The sequence below is a fragment of the Polypterus senegalus genome, chromosome 9 (assembly GCF_016835505.1).
Source record: "Polypterus senegalus isolate Bchr_013 chromosome 9, ASM1683550v1, whole genome shotgun sequence".
NCBI lineage: Eukaryota > Metazoa > Chordata > Cladistia > Polypteriformes > Polypteridae > Polypterus > Polypterus senegalus.
The window spans coordinates 131,460,928-131,484,738 of NC_053162.1; the positions used below are offsets into that span (position 1 = coordinate 131,460,928).

General features: G+C 38.9%; 1 protein-coding gene across 2 annotated transcripts in view; it reads right to left on the reverse strand.

Moving 5' to 3' along the window:
- stxbp1a (syntaxin binding protein 1a) overlaps nucleotides 1-23,007 on the reverse strand; it is a 39,330-nt gene extending 16,323 nt beyond the window's left edge. For both annotated transcript variants that reach the window (XM_039763880.1, XM_039763879.1), the window contains exons 1-15: nucleotides 22,962-23,007; nucleotides 22,458-22,539; nucleotides 21,153-21,229; nucleotides 16,091-16,169; nucleotides 14,640-14,743; nucleotides 12,890-13,038; nucleotides 12,716-12,800; nucleotides 12,435-12,565; nucleotides 12,034-12,141; nucleotides 11,111-11,171; nucleotides 10,959-11,024; nucleotides 10,724-10,804; nucleotides 10,067-10,205; nucleotides 7,931-8,040; nucleotides 7,715-7,816 (exon numbers count right to left, since the gene is read on the reverse strand). In XM_039763880.1, the coding sequence (XP_039619814.1) occupies nucleotides 7,715-7,816; nucleotides 7,931-8,040; nucleotides 10,067-10,205; nucleotides 10,724-10,804; nucleotides 10,959-11,024; nucleotides 11,111-11,171; nucleotides 12,034-12,141; nucleotides 12,435-12,565; nucleotides 12,716-12,800; nucleotides 12,890-13,038; nucleotides 14,640-14,743; nucleotides 16,091-16,169; nucleotides 21,153-21,229; nucleotides 22,458-22,539; nucleotides 22,962-23,006 (1,419 nt within the window). In that variant the 5' untranslated portion in view covers nucleotide 23,007. The remainder of the gene's footprint in view (nucleotides 1-7,714; nucleotides 7,817-7,930; nucleotides 8,041-10,066; nucleotides 10,206-10,723; nucleotides 10,805-10,958; nucleotides 11,025-11,110; nucleotides 11,172-12,033; nucleotides 12,142-12,434; nucleotides 12,566-12,715; nucleotides 12,801-12,889; nucleotides 13,039-14,639; nucleotides 14,744-16,090; nucleotides 16,170-21,152; nucleotides 21,230-22,457; nucleotides 22,540-22,961) is intronic.
- Nucleotides 23,008-23,811: the final 804 nt, after the last annotated feature.

Here is a 23,811-nt window from a genome sequence, read left to right on the forward strand (position 1 = left end):
ATAGATAGATAGATAGATAGATAGATAGATAGATAGATAGATAGATAGATAGATAGATAGATAGATAGATAGATAGATAGATAGATGGATGGATGGACGGACGGACGGACGGACAGATAGATACTTTATTAATCCCAAGGGTTAGGGTTCACAAACTCCAGCAGCACCATACTGATAAAACACAATATTAAATTAAAGAGTGATAAAAAATGCAGGTAAAAACAGACAATAACTTTGTATTATGTTAACCAGTTTTGAATAGCTTTGTTTCACTGTGTGTTTAACCAAAATCTGTATTTTTATATGTGCATTATGTACCTTGTATTTTAACTCTAAAACTGTTACAGTGCTCTTAACTTGTACTCAGTGAAGATCAGTTTACATAAATGACTAAAGGTGAATATTTATTGCCCGTTCTTTTTTATCATAATACGGTACCTCAGGCTCCCACTAGCTGGACTATGGCATTTATTGAATCACAGTTTTCAGTTGATCCTCTAGTCTTTATTCATAATTAAAGCCTGCATGTTTCAGGTCATTCTCATGCTGACATGTGATTCTTCTCTAAAACCTGGACCTCCTGCACACAGTTGAAATGAGAGTCTAAAATGTTGTGTTCCAAACACAGGAAGTGAATAAATAAAAAGTAAGTCACCTTCCGGTTTAGATATACAATATATATTGTCATTCATGTGTGTTGGAGGACTTCCTCACAGACCCAGTCAAGGTATGTAATAACCCGGCAAGACAAGAGGGGGCATTGATACTAATGTTGTCATCCCCTTCTTTCCCCTTAGTGCCAAGAAGCCACCTGGTGATTGCATTAGACCCCGCCCCTTAAGGTCCAGCCACATTAAAACTCTGGGCATCCCAGAGGGAAGTGTCATTACTGGCTACAAACCCCCAACTCATTAATACTGTCATTAATACTCTCTAGCAAGTAGGATATTGTAACACAGTGGCAGTGTAGTGCACTTGGCCATACATGTAATTGCTGTGTCTACCATATGTGACAATTCAGAACATATGAGATAAACTCATTCCATTACTTGTACTACAGATTGTATAGCTTTGTGTTTTTGAAAAAACAATACAGCTGTCCACCTTAAAATCATCACTAATTATGCAATACCAATCAACAATCATAGTTTTTTTTTTTTAATTAACAAAAGAAAAACTTAACCAATGGAGCTGCAATTGAATAGAGTGAACAACAATTTTTTCAACAGCTGATGGAGGTGCTGTTTTTCAGAATATTATAAGAAGAGAACAAGACAGTGCTCTAGAGTAAGTAAAGGTAATTAGCAAGTTTCATTGATTTTTGTTGGCAGACATTTATTGCAACCCACCGTATATCAAGGCAGAATGTATTTTAGGGTTTGATTTTAATGGAGTGTCAAGACTTTTAGCACTATTTAGCTTTAAATAACCAACTTTAAATCACCTTTATACAGTACTATATACCACTTTAATACAGAGTGCTGCTGTAGTCTATATATATGATTTAATAGTTCTGTGTATATATATATATATATATATATATATATATATATATATATATATATATATATATATATATATATATATATATATATATATATACTAGTGACTGGGAGCCCGATCGAATCGGGTTACAAATTCTGCGTTTGTGAAATCCATACTTTTTCCGCAAAGAATTATTTTTTGAAATGATTTTGTTATCATGGCACTGTTTTGTGCTTAAAATAGACCTTTTCGGCCGATTTAATGAAGAGCTTCCTGTTTAAACGGGGCTGCGAGGCGTGAACTCAGCTCTTTGGCGCAGCTCATTTGATTTTTTCTGGCAAACAAATTTTCAAAACAAACCATATTTTATGACTCTAATCAGAATTGGAGTAATAATTATGTTGGCGTGGTGGATCATGTCCTGCCAGCCCCCAACAGGTGCATTGTTGATTAACATTAACCACAATGTTAACATTTGGTTCAACATTTGGTTTCTATAGAATCCCAATCCATATACATCGGATTATCGAAAGGTTCAGCGTCCTCGTCAGTTATATGACTTTGTTTCCTATGCATCCTTTCCGCGGCTGCTGCTCTTCTGGCTGCGTTGCGATCGTCACTCATTTTAGATCTGAGATCGGCTAAAATTTAAACAATGACCATTTTTAATACCCAACCATCATTACTCAGTTTGCCAACAGTTGTCAGAAGGACAGATGCCAAAACCGAACTGCCCAAAGATAGATTTCGATGTACCAAGCAAATGGCGATACGTTCTAAATTACTTACGGTTCCGAAGCTGTCGAAGGGTTTAAGTCAGTCGACGATGTTAGTCCTGGAAAGTACGCCCCACCAAACCAACGTTCCAAAAACCAACCGAACTTGCTGTTATCTGCTTGAACCAACACTGAATTACTATACTCGGCCATCCAGCAACGTCACTGTAGCATTCGAACATTCTTAGCCAATCATGCAATACTTCGTCCGCATTTGCCACGTTATGTTCTAACTACAGAGGCACAGTCCCATTGCATGGTTCTAACTTGTATTGAGTCGAGGTATTGACGCGAACACCATACAAACATCAAATTATATATAAGGATATGTGTGTGTATATAATATAATATATATATATATATTGTGACGGGTGGCCAGGGACACCACTTGAATGGAAGGACCAGAGTGTGAGAGCATCCCTGAGGCAATACTTCATCTGGGACACTAGAGGGCAGCCCTTCTGGGTGGCTGTAGCACCATGGACTCCCGCAGGACACGCTGAGAGCTGGAGTTTTGTAAAGCCCTGTTGGGTTCTGCAGGGACAGCTAGAGGGAGCTGCAAAGCCTTATAGTGGACTTCTGCCACACCTGGGAGTGATTCCAGGTAATAATGAAGAGCCACCTAGAACAATCCCATCACCTGTATAAAAAGAGCTGCCTCACTCCATTCAGGGAGCCAGAGTCGGGAGAAGATGGACAAAGTTTTCCAGAGAGAGTGTGGAGGTGGAAGGACGGAGGAGAGAGGAAGAAAAGAAAAAAAAAGTAAAGGACTGTGAATTGTGCTTAGGTACTGTGCTGTGGGGAAAGAGAAAACACTCCCCAACTGCAAAAAAAATGTGTGTGATGGACTGGAACTTGTGTCTGCCTCTCTGTGTTGGGATAGGGTGGCTGTGCACATCCCGGTGGTCCACTATATATATATACTATCAGAGATGGCTGGGGTGGTGACCTGACTGGGACGCCTTGGAGGACCGGAGGAGGGTTTGCGCCTTCCCCAGTTTATGTGGGGTCAACCACCATGGTACCTTTGTGGGCCACGGGTACAGAGCTTTGAAGCTCCACCCTGTAGGAGCCCGTTGTCACCGCCAGGGGGTGCCCCTATGCCTTTGGAGCCACACCCGGAAGTGCTGGGGGGAAGAAGAAAGGGGACACCCGGAGTGCTTCTGGGGATGTAGCCAGCACTTCCGCTACACTGGGGCGTGTCGGTGGAAGATTGCCGGGAAACACCTGGAGCACATCTGGGTGATTATAAAAGGGGCTGCCTCCCTTCATTCAGGGCTGGAGTCGGGTGAGGAGTGGACTAGAGCTGGAGAAGAGAGAAGGAGGCTGTCTGAAGCAAGGCATTGGTGTTGTGGCCAGGACTTTGGGGACTTGTGGGGTTTGTGGTGCACTGGACTTTGTAAATATCTATACTAATAAAAGTCAAAGCCCTCACTCACTCACTCACTCACTCACTGACTCATCACTAATTCTCCAACTTCCCGTGTGGGTGGAAGGCTGAAATTTGGCAGGTTCATTCCTTACAGCTTCCTTACAAAAGTTGGGCAGGTTTTATATCGAAATTCTACGCGTAATGGTCATAACTGGAAGCAGTTTTTCTCCATTTACTGTAATGGAGATGAGCTTCAACGCCGTGGGGGCGGAGTTTCGTGTGACATCATCACGCATCCTACGTAATCACGCAGTACATAGAAAACCAGGAAGACCTCAAAAAAGCGCTGAAGAAAACATGCATTATATAATTGAGAAGGCAGCGAAACAATAAGAAGCGAGCGAGTGACATATACAACCATATTCATGAGTTCTGCTACTTCGGAAACAAAGCACGATGTAAACCTACACTTTAAATTAAGTTCATAGACAGGCTGCCGCTGGCGTTTGTAATTTAGTGCCTGCCCATATAAGGCCGTCCATCAGCGGCAATCCAATAGCAAACTGCCACGGGTAAATATTCACGGGTGAAGGACTGTGCTTATGGAGAGGAAGATGAGATGGTCAGGGTGGTGTTTGACACAAACTCAGCGAAACTGCGAGAGAAAGTTTTAAGTGCCAGGACTAAGGTAACATTAAATACAGCCATGGACATAGCACGAGATGGCACCAGCACAGCTGGGAACCTTCGATGCATGTACACCGAGTGGCTCACGGAACTGGCGAGTGCACAGATAAAAGCAACAGTTCCAAAGAGCTGAACAAAACGAATTACACAATTGAAAAGGCAGCAAAAATATGAAGCGTCTGATACATACAAGCATATTCATAAATCCAGCTACTGTGGAAACAAAGCACACGTTGGAAAAAGTCAATGTCCCGCTAAAGGAAGACAGTGTAAAAAAAACCCGTGCATGCAGTGTGTCAGGTCTCAGATAAAGAAGAAGACGAGCTGTTTATTGATGCAGTAAGAAACGAATCGATGAATGAAACCTGTCATCTTTACAACGATTGACAAACACGGAATGTAACTTGAACACAACACATCCTACAAATACGAACCTGATTGAAAGAAATAATGATAATCAAATCCTTGATGACAGTAACACTCACAAAACAAATACTGTATATTGACAGTCATGTTACGTTATTTTTAAAATGTTCCCTTTTCTTTTTCTAGCTTTTTTAACACACTACTTCTCCACTGCGATACGCAGGTATATATATATGTATATATATATATATCCCGATCTACATACTCGAATAATGGATACTTTATTCGCCATCAATGATTGTTTTGGTAAAGCCATACTCAGTGTATTCATTAGATGAACGGTAAAAAAGTAAGAGCGAGGGAGGATGACTTATTGAGGCATGCAGGCTGTAGTGCGTCAACTCTATCTGAATTGCGATCACATTTGAAAAATATATCTTTTCAAGTTCTATTTAGTCCATATGTGTCAAACTCAAGGGCGCGGGCCACATCCGCCCGCGTGTAATTATATCCGCCGCAGATCATTTTATATACTGTATTATTGTTATTAATGGCCCGGGGATATGAAGCGCTGGTAACACAATAAACTACAGATCCCATAATGCAGCGCTTCAGCTGCCTTGCCGAACACTTACGCGTTAATCAAGTCTAGCTTATGATGCTGCAAGTTATTGCGAAGCTAGCTCACACGATGCTGAAGAGAAAAGTTGATTCTGAAAATAGAGCCTTTAAAAACCGATGGGAGGCTGAGTATATGTTTACTGAACCCGTGTGTCTCATTTGTGGAGCTAATGTGGCTGTAATTACAGAATTTAATCTAAGACGGCACTATGAGACAAAACATCAGGGTAACCTGAATGCAATGCAGAAGATACAGAAAGCAGAAGAATTAAATAAGAATCTGACACTTCAGCGGACTTTTACCGTGCACAATCACAAAGTGATTTCAAGTGAAGCTGCTTTTATGGGAGACACAAATGCACCAGTGCAATTTGCCCCACTTTCCCTGTTGCCAAGTAATGTTAAACCAAGTCGTCACTACGGTGTTCCCAAATCGCACTTTGCTGATAAACTGAGCGCACTGAGTTTGCACGGCGCTTTGGTGACTTTGAAGAACAAAAAGTCCGTCTACATGCGGCTCGAACCTTGTGCATGTTTGGTAGCACATATCTGTGTGAGAAGCTCTTCTCAGTGATAAAGACTAACAAAACAGCACACAGGAGTCGCCTCACTGATGAGCACCTGCAATCCATCCTGAGAATCTCCACAACACAGAACCTCACAGCAAACAGAAACGAACCTGTTGCCAAAAAAAGATGCCAGGCGTCCAGCTCTAAAATGACATATGAGCAAAGACAACTGAATGATTTGATTTGTTATTGCTGAAAGGAACACATTTTATTTATATTTCCAGGTTTTGTTATGCAGCATGTTCATATTTGAATTTGTATAATTTTGACAGGATATATTTTTATGGAGAGCAAAATCTTTTGGGATATTTAAAATCTAAGTTTATTTTTTATATAAAATTACATAAGAGTAAAGAAATTTGAATGTTTGTTCTTTTAACGTTTACTTTATTTCTAACTTGTATAATTTAGACAGGATATATTTTTATGGAGAGCAAAATATTATAAGTTGTTTAAGGTTTGAGTTGATTTATTCACGAATAATATTCCTGTCTGTTTTTACCATTCCTACCAAAGATATTTCTGTCGACTAAATAAAAATTCCTTCTATTTAAAATTTAAATAAAACTTGAACAAATACGATAGTTCATAATATCCACGCAGACTTGCGTAAAGCGGGAGTTATCCGTTTTAACAAGCAGCGTATTGCACTGATCTGAAATAGCTGTGTGTGTATATATGTAGATATGTATGTATATGTATATATATGTTTATATATGTGTGTGTGTATGTATGTATATATATATATATATATGTATTTGTGTGTATATATGTAGATATATATATATATGTATGTATATATGTGTGTGTGTATATTTCTGTGTATATGTATAGATATGTATATATATATATGTTTATGTGTGTGTGTAAATATATATATATATATATATATATGACAGCAACACTCATCACTCACAACAATGACAAAACAATTACATTGACAATCATGTTACATTATTTTCAAAATGTTTCCTTTTCTTTTCATTGCTTCTTTAACACACTACTTCTCCGCTGCGAAGCGGGTATTTTGCTAGTAATTAATAAACGAGTGTTGGGTGAGTTGAACGTGTCCGCCTGTCTGTGTCTGGGCCAGTCTCCACTATATATATATATATATATATATATATATATATATATATATATATATATATATATATATATATATATATATATATATATATATATATATATATATATATAGTGGAGACTGGCCCAGACAGAGACAGCGGACATGTATGTACAGTATATATATATATATATATATATATATAGTGTGTAGGTTTTATTGAGGGATTCCAGATTTCCTTCCACATTCCAAAAGCATTCAGTTTCAATTGATAGGCCTTGCATAATTAAGCGTGACAACATGAGTGAGTGTGCTGTGTAATCAAGTGGTGCCTGTACAAGGTTATTTCCTGCCTTAAGCCTAACATTGACAAGTAAAGCTCAGCCACTTCAAGTTGTAAAAAGTTGGTTTGATGATGAATATAAAGCATTTGTTTTTAAATTTGATATTATAGTTTGTGTATTTGATGTTGATATTGATAAAAATTCCAAACAAATACACTTCAGTTTGTTATGATATCACAATCAAATGAGTAAAAGTGAATTCTACTTATAATCCAGGGCAGGCAGGTAGGTGTGACCAGAAGAGTGTTATAAATGAGATCTCATTCAGCTCTTTTAGCTTTCGATTCAGTTGTACTGTAAAAGCAGACAGAGCAATACAACCCACTGCTGACTGCTCAGTCTTTCTAACTTTATCTTCTGCCACTCCTTGGAACTGATTGACCATCTGTCAATGCATACTATGTAGTACATTGTGCAAAATGTCTGACCTCCATGATGTCCTTGATTAGGGGCGTCCATCTGGAGAGCTGGTATGTCTGCTCACTGATACGTTCCTTGCGCTCTGGCTTGCTACGGCGACGCAGTGTAGACTAATAGGACAGGAGAAAGAGAGATACATGAATAAGTATCAAGCAGACAGCAGCATGGAGTCAGCAGTAGCAAGCATCAGATAAAAAGCCTGTCTGGCTAAAGTCTGCACTCACATCAGTGATGATGGGCACTCCCAAGTGTGCCATGTTGGTGATAATCTCACTATCCTCTGGTGGGATCTGGGCATGCTGAATAAGTTTGTTCAGATTCTCCTCTGTAATTCCTGCAATACAAAGAGAGAGACACAACTAAGTGAGTAGACCTGGGGTTGCCTGGTTGTTGACAGTGGACAAGCCTGATTTAACTGACAAGGACTACTATAAACATAATAACATACATTTGAAAAAAGAGACAAGATCATTCAGTCTATTTGCTTGCTTGTTTGACTAGTACAGTAACTAAACTGTTCCATATCTGATCCAGATACTTCTTAAAGGTTGTCAAGGTTCCTGTTTCAACTACATGGCTCTGTAGTTTGCTCCAGATTCCCACATCTCTTTGCACAAAGGGGTGATTTCTAGCTTCAGTCTTAAATGCATTTCCTATTAATTTTTACTGGTATCTTTTTGAGTACATTATTCACTTTTAAGTTGAAAGAATTCTGCTGGATCTATTTTGTCAATTCCTTTTTTGTATATTGAAGACCTGGTTTAGTTCTCATGCAGTCTAATCTACTTTAGACTAAACTGGTTTAATTAATTCTCTGAGTCTGTCAGAGTATGGCATGTCCTTAACCCTTGCACTTGGTTGCTCTCCTCTGCAGAATTCTAAGTGTTGCTATGTCTTTCTTGTAACATAGTGCCCAAAATTGCACACAGTACTCCAATATGCTGTCTCACTAGTGCATTATATAGTCTGAGCATATTTATATTCAACAGTTTTAACTAAATAGCTGTTCATTTTATTTGATTCTGCACATTGCTTAGTTCACGAAAATGTTGTGTCAACCTCTAAATTATTTTTCATGTAGGAGATAGTCTCTCATCTTGTATTTATAATTGATGTTCCTTTAACCCACATGTAGCACTTTGCACTTTTCTGCATGAAACTGTGTTTTCCAAGTGTTCACCCATTTCTGAAGGTTGTCCAAGTCTTACTGAATTGTTTTTGCCAATGCCATTGTCTAAAATTGCTCTAATATTTAGTGTCATCTGCAAATTTCACAAGTTTACTAATTATACTGGAATCAATGGAATTAATGTAAATCAGAAAAGTTAACTATCCAAGGACAGACCCATTAGAGACTCCACTGACGACCTCACTTCACATGAAGCATTCTCCTCTTATCTGTATTTTTTGTTTACTGCTGGTTAACTAACCTGAGATTCAGTTTTGTAGGTTACATCTGAGGCCTACAGTTTCTAGTTTTGGAATTTATCGTCAATGTGGGACTGCATCAAAGAATTTGAGAGCCTAAGTAAATTACATTGTATGTAAAACATTGGTTTGGCAAGATCTTCCTCTCATAAACCCATGCATAGAGACAGTTTTCTACTTTATTTTTTACTATAGTTTCTATAATTTTGCATGGCAGAGAAGTAAGACTAATTGGTCTGTAATAACAAAGATCCTTTTTGTTCTTGAAGACTGGAGTCACATTTGCAAGTTTTTAGTCCTCCAGTACTTCACAGTGACTGCTGAAATATGCCTAATAAAGGCTTATAGATAACATCCTCCATTTCTTTTAATACAACTGGTAAAATCCCATCAGGTCCAGAATTTTATTAGTCATCAACACATTGCAAGCTTTTTGTACATCTTGACTGTATTTTAAAATCTATGAACTCTGATCTTGTTTTTACTTATGAAATGTTTGTTCAGTTTGTTTAGTATTACTATCTCATCTTCAAAGATTTTTCCTTTTCCATCACTGAGGGTTCTTAAATTTTCCATTATCGTCTTTTTTCTACAGTAGTGCTCAAAACATTGATTGGTGTTTGTTTTAGCTTCACTATCAATTTTTTGGGGGTTTTTCTTCTGACCGTTCAAATATTTTTTTTTATCTCTTGCTGTAAATTATGCACATACTATGTTCATTCTGTTAAGGAAAGAAGGCAAAATGCCATAACTAGGAATATATAACAGAGACAATGTAGAGGAAGTTAGCTAACTCAAAGGACTATCACATGGAGGGCCCAGTTCCAATGAAATACCAGGCAGTTTGGAGTGAAACAAATCTCCACTGTTCGGCATTGAAGCACCCTTCTACTTGCCTCCAAGGACCCTAACTCCGTGCTCCACTGACATACCATTCTTTAAAAAGATGTACAGAAGGATAATGCGGATCTTGTCATAAGTAGAAACATTGGCATCCAAGAGAATGGGGACGATGGCCCTCATGGGATCTTTGATCTTCTCACCCTCCGCATCTGTGCCCATTGCCAGGTCCTGTGAAAGAAAACAGCACCTTTATTATTAGTGGAAAAACTGTGATTGGTGGTTCATAATGAAAAAACTAAAATGAGTACTGATAATATACTCTAGATTTGGGTAAAGTGAACTGATCTCTGGGAGCATCACATAAGAATCCCTAATCTCTTAGGTGTTTAGGAGGGAAAGGAAAATTTACTGAGAGGTCAGATGGGTAAACCTGAGACTTTAGTCACACAGACTCAGCCTCCAAATGGATCCATAAGTGAGGAGACAGAGGAGAGAATATAAACTGCACTCAGCTCCGGTCAGTAAACTTGACTGTCTAAGGCCCATAATAAGGAACACATAAGCTTTTAAATAACCAAGTGAATATGTTACTTTTCAGGAAACAGCTCTTTTGGACTCGGGTAAAATGAAATGATTATTTAAGGACTCACGTGTGTAAATCTGACCTCATAATGACTTGGGTTGATACATCTGATAAAATGAGTTGACATTTTTCTAAGGTTAAAGAAGATTAAATCTGGACTTGCCTGTTCGACACGGCAGAGCTTGTCCACAGTACCTTGGTAGTGCTTCATGCAGTCTTCAGCCAGGTGCAAATGAGTTGAGTACTAAAAAAGGCAAGCAGTCCAAGTCACTGTCTTATTTTTTTTTGTTATCATACTTATTTCCTGCTTATCTAGCACTCTTCCTTTATACAAGAGAACTTGAGCTTTGCCTTGGCAAAATGTCTTTATTTACCACCAGCAACAGATACTCTCTCACCTTACTCAGCTCCTTCTGGTATTGAGGCATCTTCTTCAGCATCTGAGACAAATCTCTCATGGTGGTCTAGAAGGACAAAAGACAATTGTTTAAGAAGGAGCAAGAGCTTTGTCCAGCAGAGAAATGAGCAGAGCTGCCAGCCCTCCACTCACCTTCTCTCCTGTCTGCATCCTCTTACTGGCAGAGAATTCTTTCAAAGAGCGGGTGACTTCCCTAAAAAGAAAAAGACAAAACAAGGTCAATGTGTCAAACTGACAATTGGCAGTCTTAAAACTTACTTTGGCGACACCAGTCTATATTGAGTCTCAAAGTCAATAGAAGCCTCTTCAACTTCACCAAATTCCTCATCAGCACTAACTAGTCAACACAGCAGTAGACTGCATCACTCAATGACACAACACTAGAAAGATGAAGAGGTGCTCTTCTTTCTGAGCTAGTGACAGGAAAAAATGGAGTTGATATCCAAACAGCAGCCCCTCTTGTCTCAATGAGTGGCAGGTAATTTGAGTTGGCCTTTCCTGTCTCAACCTGTAACTCATCGGAACTGAGCAGATATTTTAAGAGGGCCTTCATGATAGGTAGCCTAGTTAGAGGCATTTCTCTGAACTAGTATTACCTGAAAATCTTGGCAAAAGCCTCTAAAAAACAATCTGTTCAAATGACTGGTCAGTATTGACTGGCCAATCTAATAAGGGTCTCTTATATATAGTAATGGCTGGACAGTATGGCTCAGCTGAGTTTTTCTTTCCTTTGGTTAATAACTGGTCAGTATTAACAGAACCACTTTGGCATCTATTCTCTCAACGTGTGATAGTTCAATTTGTTTTAGTTGATTTGAAACATTTCAAACCCCTAGCAGAAGCCTTCTTTGTCCGACACAGTAACTGGGTTGCATCAACTGGACATTCTGGCAGATGACTCTTCTACCTAGCTCAGAGAATAGTCAGTATTGAAAGATGAACACTTGGTATTTGTAAACATGAAGACTACAAGGTAATTCGTTAAGTAGAAAAACATCCTCCTCACCTATTTCATCCATGTAAATTATAGCAAAAGTCTATTCTGCATTACTCACTGGGAGACTTCAGCAATGTGCTTGTGTCGCAGGGCCATCCAGAGATCATCATCCTCATCCAATAGCACTTCCTTCATTCTTGAGTCCCCCATACCACTTGTCTCATACCTATCCACATAAAAAGGAAATGAAACTTGGAAATGAGTGTGGTGAGTCCACATGATAGGACTTTGGTAGCTGTTTATTAATGAGGCTCCATTATCCTTCACATTCATGGAAGAGAAGGTGGGTTGGAAAGCATTCTATCTTGGCCATTAGGACACAAACAGATGTGCCAATCAACAGTGTGTGCAGAAATATACAGTAGATAACTGCTCCAGACCTATCTACTGTCCATTTAGAGTGGACACCAAGGCAACATGTGTATAATAATTGGAGATGGATGAAGAGGCTCTTCTTACTTGTAGACATCATTCTCAATAGGAAGCAGGTCATAGCTCATGGCCTGGAAGGTGAGTTCATGAAGGACTGGTGACACTGGATCAAAGGCACGGTCCAGAATCAGCAGCTGAGAACGGGCTTTATCTGGTCCCTGCAGAGAAACAGAAGTAAAGAGAACTTTTACTAATAGCTCAAAGTGATGCCACCTACTTGGTATCCCTGGACATTTCAGTAGAGAGTTCAAAGATGACACAGATACTCTAACTTCACCAACCCTCGCCAACATCAACCTTTAACTCACTTCTCCCATGGTTGGGTCATCAGCCTTGTAGGCGTCCAACTTGTCTTGAACCAACTGAGCCAGAGTGGCATTATCTTTGTACTCTCTTAAGGAGGAGGAATAAACAGAGGAACAAAAGTCAGACAGGTTAAAAAGCAGCCTAGTTTCTTAGAGAGGATATTTCTATCTCCTCACCCTCGGTATCGCACTGCTGGATACTCCTTCAAGGTGGCACAGAGAGTTGCAATTTGTTCTGCTAGACGCTCCATCACGGGGTTCTTTAGCTGAGTCTTATGTGGGCTATAGAAGCTCTGGAATGCATCAGAGTTGTCCAGGGAATAGACCTGCAGATTATATTAAATGGATTACATTAAGAAAAAAAAAATCTCCAAAAAGCAATCTTACTGAGATATTCCAAATTCATTTACTGGGGTTGCCCTATTTTAGTATTGTCCAAATTCAATTATTACAGAACTGCCTTGAAATATTTGCTTGACATGCTGTGCTTCAAAACTGGGCATCTTTACTTTATACTTTAACTATAGGTCAAATATATTAGTGTGCTCATAGATCATTTATGATGACTGTATATTAACTGTCTTGCAGCTCATCTAAGACTAGTATAGCATAATGGCTGTTTATTAAAACAGGCCTAATGGTGCAATGGTAAATCCATTTGTTTTGATCGCATCATGCATTTATGAACCTCTGTTCAATAGATGTAACTTACATCCCTCTTTTTATGTTCTTCTTGTTGTCTTTTATCATCTGTCATTCTAGGCCTTATATCTCTCTTTTTTGTGTTTTTTGTTGCCTTTTGTCATTGGACATTCCAGTCCGGTTGTGGACACTGGACATATGCTGCACATTTTATTATCTTATGCAGGCCTTTTGACTTTGTGCATCAGAAATTACCACCCCCTCTGCAGTTTAAGTCTGCAGCTTATTTGCAAAAACCTGATTTTTCTATGTCTGCAGCTCATACTGTATATAAGACCCTTATTTTAGTCTGTCTATGATTCAGATGCCCTGTAAGTTTTCCTGTAAACTAATTTGGTATCCATCTGACTTAGACTTCCTAAAATTTGGATTGGATGCATTATTTTATACTTACTCCTGTCTTTACATCTTAGAGTATATTGTGCTGCTATTTTTGCATCCTTTCAAATTATAAGACACCCCTTGTTTTGTCTGCCCAAATCTATTACTACAATCTACTGGTTGCCGATATTATTGGACATTCATATTTTACCTCACCTGTACTATTTCTGGGTTGCTCCTATTGTAGCCTATTGCAAGCTCTTTCAGAGCATTCCTAATGTATCCTACATTTCATACAATATATGAAATACTCCTACTTTCAGAATAACCTCTGCATGAACAGAAACCACCAGCTACACTCCTTTTAATTCTACATTTTTCTCCCCTCCTCCATTTTCCCATCTGTCTGTAGTCATGTGATGGCCACTGAGCCAGCTGTGACAGATGGACTCCCTCCATTCTGATAGCAGAGTGTGCTTCCTGATTGGCTCAGGATTTGCATTTATCAAGCGATCAATGAAGGGCAGAGTGGGTCATCTGGGAGGGATTTTTAGTCAGCTAAACTGCAGAACTGAATCTGTGGCATTAATCATTTGTGACAGAAGCTGGGTCACCATAATAGTACTAGTCCAAGGCCTGGCAGTTTGAAACCAGGTATTTGCTGCATGGCATGCACTCCAGCCAAAGAAGAAGAGTAGCAAATGGCTGATCATTGCTTGCATGCTCATCCACATGAATACCTCCCCAGGGAGACACTCCTGTCTTGAACATGCAGACCTTTGATTTGACCCTGTTGTGACCTCAATAACCCCAGTGTCTTGGAGGAAGGGGCTTCCCTCACTGAGTTTGACTGATTGATTCTCTTCAGCACTCTGGACAATTCCAGTGCTCCCATGGCACCCACCTGAGACTCGTATGGGAGGAAAGCAATGTTGATTTCAGTTAGGGTTTTGATCATCTTGGAAGCTCGAGATTTAACCACCTCATTGAACAGGGGGTCTGGACAGGCTGTGAAAAGACAAAGGAAAACCTCCATAAATCTGTTCATTTACATGTATCATGCAGCTGCAGACGAGTCCTTGGAAAATGAAATATTCTGTGAGACAATTAACCTTAAGGACATATATCTTATAAAAGTAGGAATTTCTATATTGGGTATGTTTATTGACAGGAGAAATGAGACAGCTCCTCCTCCAAAGGATATAATTTACAGCAGCAGTACAGACTAGGCAAATGCATAAATCAAACAATTTTTTGGAGAAAAGTTTTGACACAACTGCCTTCAGTTTTGCACATTTTGTAAGAAAAGGTAACTGTTCTCACTGGAGTATCCTCATACGAAGCAGATGTGGGGCAAGTAATCTTTACAAAATCACTTGGGTATTTTAGTAAGAGAAAAAAAGGAGCTGCTGTACTCACAGGGGTAAATCCAGTGCATAAAACACACTTGGGGATAGACTCAGTAGGAGGAAATACTCACCATTAATTTAAAAATTGAGAACAACTATGTGCACTAATAACTGCAGGGGGTGAGTGGCCTTATAAAAACTCATAAGGGAGTATAAAATCACAGAACAACTTGAAAATGACTGTCCTCACTATGGTGTGTTTTGTAAGAGATGTACTAGAGTAGGGGTTCTTAACCTGAGGTCCGTGGACCCCGAGGGGGTCCATGAATAGGTTTTGTGGTGTCTGTGAGGGTCAGATAAAAATGAACATTTATATTCACTATATACTGTTGATTTAGAGTAGATGTAGTAGTAGTAGTAGTGATGGTAATAGAAAACGTAGTAGTAGTAGATCTGTTTTAATTTGCACAAGAGGATCGTATTTCATAATTATAATGAGTGGCCATTTCTTTCTGCATAAAAAGGAGTGTTTACTTTAAATTTTAATAATATATGTCTATGTCATATATTTACAAGACAATCAAATCTCGATAAATAAAGTACATTATATTCATTGCATGCAAAGTTGTGTTTATGTGAATATTTCTGGGGAAGGGGGTCCATAGCTTTCATCAGATTGTTAAAGCGGGCCATGACTCAAAAAAATTTTGAATCATTGTACTAGAGGGGGTATTTGCCCCCATTGAGGAAAATTTATTTAAGGAAAAGTGAGTGCAAGCCACCCTCAGTAAATATATGCAAAATTTTAAATACTAACGAACAACTTCCCTCTTAATAGACAATTCACAAAGAGAGGGCTCATGGCACAAAAGGTCTAATTCAAAAGAAGCAGTTAGTCGTTGGTTGCACACATGTCTCATTGATTCAACAGTAAAGGAGCAGGGCTTTGTGTTATTTGTGATAGGGCAGTAATGGTCCTTGCTGTGAGATTTTTCATCATACTTACAGTCTGTGAAGAAGACGTGTGCTCCCCTATACTTTGAAGAGGGGGGATCCTTAAAATCACCAACCAATGTTTGTACTGACTGTGGAGAGAAAACAGAGAGCATTTTGAGTTTTAAGATCAGAAAAATAAGAAAAGAGGAAAGTTAGAATGGAGACAGTCAAGTATATGGATAAAGGTGATACGAGAAGCCACGTAATACCATACCATATTATTTATTATTATTATATTACTTAATTCTGAGTGGGGTTGTGGGGGGGCTGGTGCCGGGCACCAGTCTCACACAAACACTATACCCAATTTAGCGTTGCCAATCCACCTAACCAACATGTCTTTGGAATGTGGGAGAAAACTGGAGCACCCAGAGGAAAGTCATATGGATCCAAGAAGGATCCAAGATGAGAACACTGATCATCTTACTTCAAGGCAACAATGCTACCACTGTACCATTACCACATGGTAATAAAAAGTGAAAAAAGGTCAAATATCAAGGCATTCTCAAAACAACACCTACATATCTGAGATGGTCAAAAACTATTTGACGTTCAAAGGAGTTCAGTGAAAAAAGTTTTCAAAGGAGACGTCAAGAGGAAGGCCAATGGGGTCAAACAGAAAGCAGGACTGCTATGTGTTCCCTCCACTCTAGCAGGTGGGAGAGCTAAACACAGATAAGGCAGAATTTAAGAAGTGGAGGGAGAGAGCTGCTAAAATTCATCAAATATTAAGACACCTCCCACTTCTTCTCTGAGCCAACTAGAACAGATGGCTGAATGGATCACCTGGTATGTCCAGCCTGTACAGTACAAGAGAAGACTGTATTGCACAGCAAAAAAAGCAAAAGACATATGTGTGCAGGAGTATTTATTTATTAAGTGTCAGATTTGTATGAAGTTGTGTTTATCTCTTTGTAGTTTATTGTTGTTTTACTCTTATTTACATTTTATTAGTCTCTCACCTACCACCAACAGAGCACTATGAAAGTGTGACCTATCTTTAGAGAGTGGGAGGAAATCAGAGTCCCTAAGGAAACCCATGACAATTCAAGGATAGCTGGCTAGAAAGTAGCCTGGGCTATTTATTGCTACAGTATACAGTATTTTAGAACATTACAAAAATGTAGACAAGAATAGGCCATTCAGCCCACTTTATTCTTCCAAAATAACATCAAGTCTAGTTTTGAAGGCCTTACTGTCTACTAAACTATTTGGTAATTTATTCCATGTGTCTATGATTCTCTGTGTGAAAAAAAAACTTTCCAATGTTTGTGTGAAATTTACCCTAAACAAGTTTCCAACTGTGCCTCATGTTCTTATTGAACTTATTATAAAGTAACAGTCTTGATTCACTGTATTAATTCCCTTCAAAATTCTATCATGTCACCTCTTAATCTCTTTTTGCTTAAACTGATGAGGCTCAGCTCTTTTAATCTTTCTTCATAATTCCTCACCTGTAGCCCTGGAATCAGCCTAGTGACTCTTCTCCTGAATTTTCTAGCACTGCTATGTCCTTTTTGTAGCCTGGAGACCAAAACTGCAAACAGTCCTCCAGATGAGGTCTCACCATTGCATAATGCCCGGCCATAACCCCCACTGGACATGTGTGTACTCCACACGTCCTGCTATACAACCCAACTTTCTGTTAGCCTTCTTAATGGCTTCTGAATACTGTCTGGCACTTGACAGTGTCAAGTCCATTAAGACTCCTGAATTCTTCTCAATTTTCAGACTTCCCATTATGTGTTCAAACCTAAGATTTTTACTTCCTACGTATAATATTTTATATTTACTTATATAAAATTTCTTCTGTCACAAATCTGTCTAAGCCTGTATTCTGTCCAGGTCCCTCTGTAATGATTTACTGGATTCTAGATTATCTTCCCATCATCTAGCTTGGTACCTTCTAAAAACTTAACCAGCTTATTATTTAAATTACTATCTAAATCATTTATATATATTAGCACTGACCCCTGAGGTCTTAACATCACTGAAATTCTCAGAAGGTTCCTAGCACCATAGCTCTCTGCTTCCTGTGTTTTAGCCAATTCCATTCCCATCTACAAACTACATCTTGAACTTCCACTTCATTCGGCTCGATGCTCAACCTCTCATGTGGTACCTTATCAAATGCTATCATATGCTCCACTCTGATCGTACCCTTTTGTTGCCTCCTCATTGAATTCCAGCATGTTAGTAAAACATGACCTCCTTCTTCTAAACCCTTGCTGACTGTAAAACTCCTGTTCTTTTGATGTGTTTCTCAGTCTCTTCCTTATTAGTTCCTTCTATTAATTTACCCATGATACCCATGTTACGCTTACTGGCCTATAGTTGTTTGGAGCAGCCCAATCAACCTTTTTATATTACGGGATAATATTTGCCATTTTCCAGCCCATCAGAATTTTCCCTGTGCATATTGAATTCCTAAAAATATGTGCTCACTAACCTCCTTAAGCACTCTAGGATAAATATTATCTGGTTCTAGTGATTTATTTGATTTCAGACTATTTAATCTAAGCAGTACTTACCACTTTATAATTTACAAGTCACTCAGTACCACCTTGGAGGTAATCTACTGCATTTTTTAATTCCCCTTTAACAATTCCTGATACACTTCACTTCCTCCTTTACTTTTCTTTTACTTCTAAAATACTGAATGTATTTGTGTCATCTTTGGCCTTATCTGCTTTTTAGATTCCCTAATATCCTTCTTGATTATTGCCCTCATGCTTTCATATGCCATAGAATTTGCATTGGAGTTATCAGTCTAAGACACCATATACAGCTGTTTTTTTCCTTTACAACCATTTTTTAACTCCTTACTAAACCCACTACAGAGCCTTTTTTCAATTTTCTATTTATTACAAAGTTTGGGATGTACCAGTCCTGCATTATAGTAAAACATTTTAAATCTGTTCCACTGCTCTTTTACTGTTTCTAAACTTAAATGTTTACCTCAGTTTATCTTTTTTAGACATTACCATTTCTGCTCAAAATTTACCCTACCAATGTTAATTTCATAGTTGTGCATTGAGTGTCTATAGCACTCTCTTAAAATAAGACTTCTTTTCCTAGTGCTTTCCAGATGAATCCAGACATCCTCACTAAGATGTGGCTCCTTGTCCAACTGAAGGAGACATGCATTTAATTCTGTTTAACATAGGCAGCAAACCCTCTCCTTTTCTTTTCTGTCTTATCCTTACTGAAATATGTGTAACCATCGATATTATACTCATCCCCATCTTTGTTATTTAGCCAGGTTTCTGTTATTGCTGTAATATCATAATTATGCTCAGTTACACACAACTTCAACTCATTTGTTTTATCTTTTATACTTCTAACATTAAGCCAAGCTATTTTTAATTTGTTACATACTTTACTTTTGCACTTCAATTTTTGCCTAGGGGCAGCAGAGTGGTGCAGTTGTTGCATTGCTGTCTCGCAGTAAGGAGATCTGGGTTCATGTCCCAAGTCGTACCTGTGTGTAGTGTGCATACTCTCCCCAAGTTTGTATTATGTATGGGTGCTCCAGTTTCCTTCCACTGTCCAAACACATGCAGGTTAGGTGAAATGAAAATGTGATGGACTGGGCCCCATTCTAGGGTTTGTTCCTGGCCTGTACTAGTTAGCTGGGATAGACTCCAGACCAATTTATACCATGAACTGTATTTAAAAGACAAAAACAATAAGTCTGGAGCCATGAAGTCAACTAAGGAAATAATGGAAACAAACTTGTAGCTCAGATAATTTAATTATACTAATCTTTTAACTGTCACATAAGATGCTTTCCAAGCAGAGGAAGCTTTTTAAAAAGCCAGGGACATTTCAGAAACATTTGTAGCATTCCCATTGCAAGAACTTGGGAAATTTGTAGTTTCTGGTAAGTAATTCCTGATACTTCTTTTAGCTCCTATTCCAGGGTATATACTTCTCGTCCATACAAGAACTATTGTGGGTGGGGTTCGGGCAATGAATTGTGTTAATTGCTTGACCACAAGCACTGGGACCTCTTACAAATCTGTTAGTAGTTTCGACTTTGAAGGGTTATCTGTGAAAATGGAGCACTGGACTTCGCACCTCATCACCCTTTATAGCTACCTCCATTGTGCATCGTGCCATGCAGTCGAAGCAATAAATCTCCCCATGAAGTCCCAATCAATTCAAAGCAATAATTTGAGGGTGCCCCCCGTGAAGTCCCAATCATGGTGCATTACTCATTTCTACATAGTGGCCTTCCTGCTGTACTGTAACACAGCAATAATCTCCCCTGTGAAGTTGTGATCACTTCAAAGTAATAAGGCTCAGGTGTTCCCTGTGACTCCCAATAGCGACACACTTTAGACAGCATCACTCTTCTGTGCATGTGACATATTTTACAAAATGTTTCAGATCCTGTTGTATACAGGGAATGCAACACACAAAAGTGGCCATGGACTACAAGTGGCCCAGGGCCTACATTGTCCAGGAGCTCATTGGTTCTGGAAAACAAAGTTCCTATGGTGGGAAAGCACCTAAATTTAACAAGACACATGTAACTTCCTAATTTGATCTCTGTTAAAACCACTAACACAAAATGGCCACTGCAAAGCAAAATAGTGGTGACAAGAAGTTAAAAAAACAAAAAAAATGAATTGTTTAAAAAATAAATAATAACCCTACAAACATGAGAAAAACATATTCACAAGGAAAAAAAAATAGTCAAGTCCAGAATCATGAGACAGAGACTTTTAGTGTCTCATAGCAGGCTCAAGTGTTGTAAGCATTGTAGATGCATGCATGGAGGTGTGACATCCCTGGAACCACATATTTTAAACTCCTTGTTTTGGTAGGCCTGTGTTGTGCTATGAAAACAGGGTTGAACTGAACAAAAGAGTAAAAAAGTGAGAAGAAAGCAAGCAGAGGATAGAAAGAGAAGGCAAGGGAACTGGGGTTAAGATGTGGTGAAAAGCAGAATCAAGTATACAATCTACACAGCCTAGGGCTAGAAAGTACTATAGAGAATAAAAAGTACAAACTGCTTGAAAGCACAAAATGAAGAGTTTAGCCTAAGACAGTAAATCTCTATTTACCTTTTCAGAAGGAGTGATTAAGTACACGGCCTCCAGACTGGGCAGTGGCTCTCTCCGTTTATTGATGTCTTCAACAACTGCCAATTACAAAGTGAACCACAGTCAAACAAGGAGTCACATTCTGCAGGACTATCCACCAAAAACATCATAAGTGGGCACACTGATTTGTCACTGACTAAACAGGCATGCAATATACAGACCATATTTTAAGCTCGCTAGCTATATTGGTAAAATATGCAAGCAAAATGTACAAGAATCCCATGAAATGAATGCACCATAGGGTCACTGTGTAGTAACCCTTGATGTAAGCCATACTATATTGCCATTAGCTGCATGTTGTATTGCAGGGTCTGACACTGAAAATGTACAGTACACTGTATGTTTGTTAACTGTGTAGGTACCCCATTATTAATGGTCATTAACTGTGCAGGTGCCCGTCATGATGATCAGACTACGCTGCCATGAAATATTCACACACTTGAGGCACGATCCACACTGCAGGATCAACAATTATGTGGTAAGTCCATGTGAATTGCAGACTGCAAAATCACAAAATATGCACAACCTCCACATGAAAGGCACACTCCCAGGTTGGGAAGTGTGCAGGTATTTCATCTGCATGTTCCATGGTCAGTTATTGTGCATACAAGAAAGCTACACTATATGTACACTACATGTAAAGAAACTCTACTGTATGTGCATGTGCTCAATCAGCAAGCCACACTGCATGATCATCAGTTGAGTATGTACCCTATACACAGGACACACTTCCATCTCAATAATTGTGAAGTTGCCACACATGGTGACCAGACTATGCAGTCAAAAAATGTGTACAGACTTCAGATATGGGCCACAATGTAGGTTCACCAATTCATGTGAAGGACAGACATGCTATTGCTTACATGATAGCCCCACCACATGCTCAATAAGGCCACACTACACGGTCCCTAAATGTACAAGTACCCCATATGCAGGTCACACTGCTGGGTCACTATGTCTGTAGAAACTACATATAGGCCAGCATTTGGGCAGGTTCTTCACATGTAGTGTGGGTGGTTTTCATATATGCAGGCCCCCAAGAGCAGGTCAAACAAATTATGCATGTACTCTACATACATATCACCCTCTGTGTACTACTGCTTTGCTACTAATCGCACACAGGATGCTTCGTGTGTTTTATTTTTGTCAGTGTGATAAGCTACTAGACACCAGCTAATCCATTCATTTCTGCCAGCAGTGACAAGACCAAAGAAGGCAAGCATTTTAACATGGAAAACAGGGGCTTTAAAAGAACAGCCATCTCACTAGTAATCCCTTCCGTCATGATGTCCGTCATCTTGCAGCATGATGACAGCATTCTCATACTCAGCTGGTCAACCACCAGAACCTGCAATCAGTGAAAGAAGCTTTAATTTCTAACAGTACCTTCTGTGTCTCACTCCATTCTCTTAGCCCTCACACATCCATCTATTGCTCCCCATGTCTTTTTCTCAGTCATCTATATTTACTTGTTTATGCCATCCTTCTCTCACCCATGAATTCATTCACATTTTTGCCTTTCACACTCCTCCTTTAACAAATATACTCATTCACTTCATTACTCGCTCCTTATATTTGCTTTAGATGTTCATCCACATGTATTCATTGGCTTGATTCTTCAATCTGTGTCACACCTACACCTTCACCCACACTTTCACATACTCATTCATTCCTTCTCCAGATGTGCTTGCTTCATTCTTTACTTGCTTATCATATACATACACATTGTCCTCATGTTAATGTTCACCATTAACTCATGCTTTAACTCACCTTCCATTCTCCCTTCTTCTTCACTTTCTTGATGACATCATTCATAATCTCTGAAAAAAATAAAAATAACACAAGTCCAGTTAGGAGCACACATTGAGCAAAGCTCATCTTGGAAAGAGCAAAGGGGACAGATGTGAATAGACTTCTTCACCATGGAATGCACATCTGAATGTTTAGCAAATGGGCTTTGTAACTTCAGCAGATAAACAGAAATACTTTGACATGTACTTCTAGACCAAGGCTTCAGTTCAAAAAGATCATATAGCCTCAACATAATCATTTCATTTTTTAAATGATGAATGTCAACAGGAAGTGAAAAAAATTAAATGTAAAGCAGCAGTTGTCAGTGTATGTGAAGCACATTCATCATATTCTGTTTTACTTTTTCCTCCGCTATTACTAGGTTGCTTATAGACCGGTAGAAATGATACTTCTGATATGAAGATCAGTTAACAGGCATATCAAGGGCACTGTAGGGTGAAATGCATAATAGTCACGGGAACACTGTATGTAGATCACACCAAATAAAGACTGTGTCCCACACAGAAGCAGTTCTTTGGCTATTCCCCAAGAATAAAGAACATGAAAACAGTGACATACCAGCTCATGGACAGCTAAAGGATGGTGGTCAGTTATGAGGAAGATCTACAAAGCACAGCAAGCAACATGTAGGAACTGAAGACCATTGTGAAAATGGATGAACTCACAAGAAAGCAGCAAATGAGAGGAGGAAATATGAGAAGCAACACAATGGGCATGGAGCAGTTTTATTATTTCTATTCATTTATTACAGACAATGGAAGGTGTGGAAATGAGGCGAAAACTAGAATTGTAATGTCCAACAAATGAC